The sequence below is a fragment of the Sprattus sprattus genome, assembly GCF_963457725.1.
Source record: "Sprattus sprattus genome assembly, chromosome: 16".
NCBI classification, from domain to species: domain Eukaryota; kingdom Metazoa; phylum Chordata; class Actinopteri; order Clupeiformes; family Clupeidae; genus Sprattus; species Sprattus sprattus.
The window spans coordinates 15,699,281-15,704,310 of NC_137914.1; the positions used below are offsets into that span (position 1 = coordinate 15,699,281).

The 5,030-nt window shown below is 50.1% G+C and overlaps 1 protein-coding gene across 1 annotated transcript in view; it reads left to right on the forward strand.

The window, feature by feature from the left end:
* Positions 1 to 2,079: 2,079 nt before the first annotated feature.
* The window catches only part of sox18 (SRY-box transcription factor 18), a 4,116-nt gene continuing 1,165 nt past the window's right edge, over positions 2,080 to 5,030 (forward strand). Inside the window, exons 1-2 of the mRNA XM_080854314.1 lie at positions 2,080 to 2,885; positions 4,020 to 5,030. The exon at positions 4,020 to 5,030 is cut by the window's right edge and continues 1,165 nt beyond it. Of these exons, the coding sequence (XP_080710440.1) occupies positions 2,492 to 2,885; positions 4,020 to 5,030 (1,405 nt within the window). The 5' untranslated portion in view covers positions 2,080 to 2,491. The remainder of the gene's footprint in view (positions 2,886 to 4,019) is intronic.

Sequence of the window (5,030 nt, forward strand, 5' to 3'; positions counted from 1 at the left end):
GAGAGTGGGCTGTGGGATATTTTGGGGTTTGTTATATGGCATGTGAGAGGGTGTCATTTTTGAAGATGCTGCTGTTTTTTTTTAATCTCACTCTCTATCTGCATCTGTTTTTACTCTTTCTGTCACTCACTGTCTTTCTCTCAGTCTTACTCTCTGTTCAGTTTGTTATGATTCAAAATGTGTTATATTGCTACGTGAATACAGCAATATTATGCAGAAAAATCACTAGACTAGTGACTAGTGAGGAAAAAAAGTTGAGGGAAAAAAAAGGAATCAGTTGTCCAGAAAGTGTGGATGGTAAACATACTGTGATGCCAGCATTGTGTCCACTGCCCAATCTAATAAAGATACACCGGCAAGACATTGTTGCTTGCCTGCAAATATTCTGAATGTATCTTTTCTATTTCTAATAGAGTTGTGTTTGTTACTCTGCATGAGGAAGTGCATCTCTTCCTCTCCTGGCCTCTCTCTTTCCCTACACTGGAACTGCAATCTCTCCTCATGGCCAGCTCTGCCTGGGTCTAGTCTTCTACACAGCCAATGTACCAAGTGTGCACAGACAGTTTGTCTGTTTCTATCTACACAACAACAGTACAAATGGAGTTTTTGCGAAAGCAGAAAAAAATTAAACATTTGTTGCATTTTGCCCTTGGACACAAAGACAGCAGCATTTTCGGAGCCTGAAGATGTATTTATGAAGATGGGTGAAGATATTTATGGGTTCCAGTGTGGAGAGTGGAGAAGAAGCAGCCCTTACATTGCCGTGTGGACAGGCGAAAGCAGAGCTTTATGAAAACAATGATGACACGGCCCCAACTTTCTCCAATCGCCTTCCATTCTCAATGAAGCTTTAATCTTAGTGATCCTCCATGTCCTCAGTGGCAATGAAGAGAAGAAAATCTATTTTTGATTGTGAGATCTATCACAGTTGTAAGGCAAAAAAATATATATATTTCTATGAGGCTGCTGAAGCCTTTTCTAAAAAAAATACATATTTATGCGTGGAAGCAAATCTTTTAGAAAAAGCAAAGGAAAAAATAGTTTGTCCTGTGTGTCTATGGTGAGTGTGTGTGTGTGTGTGTGTGTGTGTGTGTGTGTGTGTGTGTGTGTGTGTGTGTGTGTGTGTGTGTGTGTGTGTGTGTGTAGCCTTCTATGTGTGTAAGCATAGGTCATTTCTTGACTCAGTGCTCTTCTATGCCAGCCTCTCTCCCTCATCTGATGAGTCTTTTTTCGCCCTCCTCATCACGATTGGCTGAGGCTAATGAACTGGGCTCTGCCTGTGGTTTGCCCTCACCACAAACCTCAGCAGCCCTCTGACCAGCACAGGGGGACGTGGGTTTGAGAGTCACTCGGTGTGGCTTTGGGAGTCCTGTCCTGTGTGTGTGTTCCTGTCTCTCTGTGTGTCTGTTTGTGTGAATATATGGACTTGAATGTGTGCATGTGATGGCTGCCTGATAATGTTCATATATAAGCTCATTGTGTGAGAATGCATGTTTGTATATGATTTCTACTCTATATGTGTGTTGTGTGTGTGTGTGTTTTCAGTGTGTGTGTGTGTGTGTGTGTGTGTGTGTGTGTGTGTGTGTGTGTGTGTGTGAACGAGTTCATGTCTGCATGTTTGTTTGTGTTCAAATCCTTCTGTGTGCTAGTTCTGGGTTTGCGTCTGAGAATCCCTGTGAGTGCGTGTGTGTGTGTGTGTGTGTGCATAAGTGTGCATGTGTGTGTGTGTGTGTGTGTGTGTGAGTGTGTGTGTGTGTGTGTGTGTGTGTGTGTGTGTGTGTGTGTGTGTGTGTGTGTGTGTGTGTGTTTGTCTGTGTGTGTGTGTGTGCGCACGCAGGGTGCAGCTCCGCTCTGGCCTGAAACAATGGCCCTCTCAGATTACATCTCTCTGTCAGACAGGCTGGGAGTGGAGGGGAGGGGAGGCAGGGGGTGGCTGGGTGGAAAGGGAGGGGTGCAGAACTCCAGGCTGCCCCTCCCGCCCGGAGCCTGCGGCCCTCCTGATTGGCTTAGCCCTCGTATATATTTACACCATGGCTTTATCAAACCGCACCACAACTTTCAAACTCCTGGACGAGGAGGCACACACCAGCCGGGACGTCCGATACTGAAATCACAGGGCAGCCATTCTGGGATTTAAACTTCAAACCTTTCCAGCTACTTGTTTGTTTGTTGTGGCTATTGGTTTCTTCTTTTTTTCCCCCCTTTTTGAAATCCTTGAAAAACTCAGGGGTTTTCGTTTTGATTTATATCATTTTCTCTCACTTTCTCTCTCTCTCTCCTTCTCTCTTTCTCTCTCTCTCCTGTCATCATAATTGATTTTGCGGAGGGTTTTGTTTGCGTGGCTTTTGTCTTATGACGTGGTTCTCTTCTGAAGTGCCTCACTTTAGATTTAGACACGTAAGAACTTTCAAGCGCAGAAAGAGACAGCAGCACACTTAGTCTCCTTTGAGGACACTTCACGCGCTCCCCGAGAGGTTCCGCTCTTGCTGGAATGAATATATCGGAGTCTAGTTACTGTCGAGAGGCCACTTCCCAGCCGCACCGGGCCGAGCACTCATGGGTGGCAGCCCACAGCCCTGGCACTGACCGCGGGCCGGGCTACGACCGCAGCTTGACCACCGAGCTGGGGCCCCTGCCGGGGGGCGCGGGGTCAACGGGGGCAGCAGCAGGAGCAGCCGAGGGCAGGACTGGCAGCCCGGACTCGACGCGACCCGGCGGGCCAAACTCCTTGGGCTCAGGCGAGGGCAAGGCCACAGCAGCAGGGGGGGGAGAATCCCGTATCCGCCGGCCCATGAACGCCTTCATGGTGTGGGCAAAGGACGAGCGCAAGCGGCTGGCCCTCCAGAACCCGGACCTGCACAATGCCGTGCTCAGCAAGATGCTGGGTGAGTGGAGCAGCTAAGTGTGTCTGTGAGTGTGTGTATGTGTGTGTGTGTTGGGGGGGGGGGGGGGGGGGGATGGATTGGGGTTGGGGGCAGCCAGCAGCGGCCCCTGGGAGCCCGGGGCAACCCCCCATGGCAGCCGGGGGGCTTGTCACAGGCCAGCAGCCACCACTTGTTTTTCATGGTGCTGGTGACCTGGTTTGTCTGCTGTGAGCTTACATTATGCTGCTGTCTGCGCTGTCAGAACTCATTTAAGATGTGTGGTGTGGGAGGCCTGTTAGCGCTCACCGCCAACTGTTGTTTGTGAAGAGTCCCACACTCCCTTCTTAAGACTTTACTTTACTTTAGAGTTTAGCTTTGCTCAACAGGCAATTTTGTCATCTAAATATATATATGAAGTATAAAATAGAATTGAATAAAATTAAATAAAAGGAAAAGTAACTTTTGTATCCCTTCATATTTCTTCCCTTTAAATACTATAAATGAAAATGTGTATAGTAATACAATTAGTTAGACAGAAATAAATAAGTAGTAATAAAGTAGTAATGAAAATAAATATTTGTAAGTTAAAAATAATTACGTAATTGTGTAACAATTGTTTATATACTATTAATTCCAACAGACCCAGAAATGTAAAAAAAAAAAAACAGCTGGAAAGATATGTTTTATGAAATATATTTATTACTCCAAAGGCTGCTTCTAGACAATAAATAACTCTCTTTAATAACCTCTGTGAAAACCCAAAGGGATGCAGTTTGAGTATCATCTGTTAATGTTAAATAAACCTCCATTCCCTACTTCCCACTAAAGCTTCCTTTAGGCTCAGGATTCATCTTTTCACAGCTGCCTGTAAATGCAACGAAGGACAATTAACAAACAAGCAAACAAGATTTTAAAATACTGCAGAAAAGAGAGAGAGTGCGTGTGTGTGTGTGTTTGTGTGTGTGTGTGTGTGTTTGTGTGTGTGTGTGTGTGTGTGTGTGTGTGTGTGTGTGTGTGTGTGTGTGTGTGTGTGTGTGTGTATGTGTGTGTGCGCGCGTGTGTGTGTGTGTGTGTGTGTGTGTGTGTGTGTGTGTGTGTGCCTGTACTGAGTGTGTCTGCCGGTGCTAATGGCTGTGCTGTTGTTTTGTGCTGCAGGCCAATCGTGGAAGGCTCTGAGCACGCTGGATAAGCGTCCGTTCGTGGAGGAGGCCGAGCGCCTGCGTCTGCAGCACATGCAGGACCACCCTAACTACAAGTACCGGCCGCGCCGCAAGAAGCAGGCCAAGAAGATGAAGCGAGTGGAGCCCAGCCTGCTGCTCCACGGTCTGGGACAGGGTATGGTGGGGGGCAACGATGGCTACGGCCATGCCCACCCCCACCACCACCACCACCACCTGCTGGGCTTCAGGGAGCCTCCTCCGGAGCAGGAGTGCTACGGGCTGCCCACGCCTGAGATGTCCCCTCTGGACGTGCTGGAGGAGGGCGCAGGCGACGTGAGCATCTTTTTCCCACCGCACATGCAGGAGGACGGGGCGCTGGCCCCCTGGGTCAACTACCACCATCCGCACCCACACCACCACTCCCAGGGCCAGCACGGCCCCCACCACTCCAACACAAACCATCCCAACCACCACCACCACAGCAACAGCAACAACCCCCACGGCCTGAGCCACGTGCACCCTCTCTCCCACTCCCACTCCCACCCCCATCCCCACCTCAGCCAGAAGTCTCCCTTGGCCTGCCGCCCAGTTCAGGACAAGTGCATGCCTCAGGAGCCCACGAACCCTCACTCGCTGACCCACATTCACTCCCACTACTCCCAGGCCTCCATGGGCCTGTCTGAACCCACCAAAGGCCCCCTCAGCACCACCTCCTCGGCCGGATACTACAGTCAGCTATACGGCAACGCCCCCCAGGCTGCCTTCCCCTCTCCCCTGGGCCAGCTCTCCCCACCTCCTGAGGCACCTGCGGCAGGGTCTGCTCCTGCTGCTCCCCCTCAAGCTGGCCTGGACTCTGGGGACCAGATGGGGGCCTCCTCGGAGTTCTGGGGCGAGGTGGACCGCCACGAGTTTGACCAGTACCTGAGCGCTAGCCGGACTCGTCTGGAGGGGGGGTATGGTGTACCCCTGTCCAAACCCGGGGGACGGAACTCCTCGTGTGAGGAGA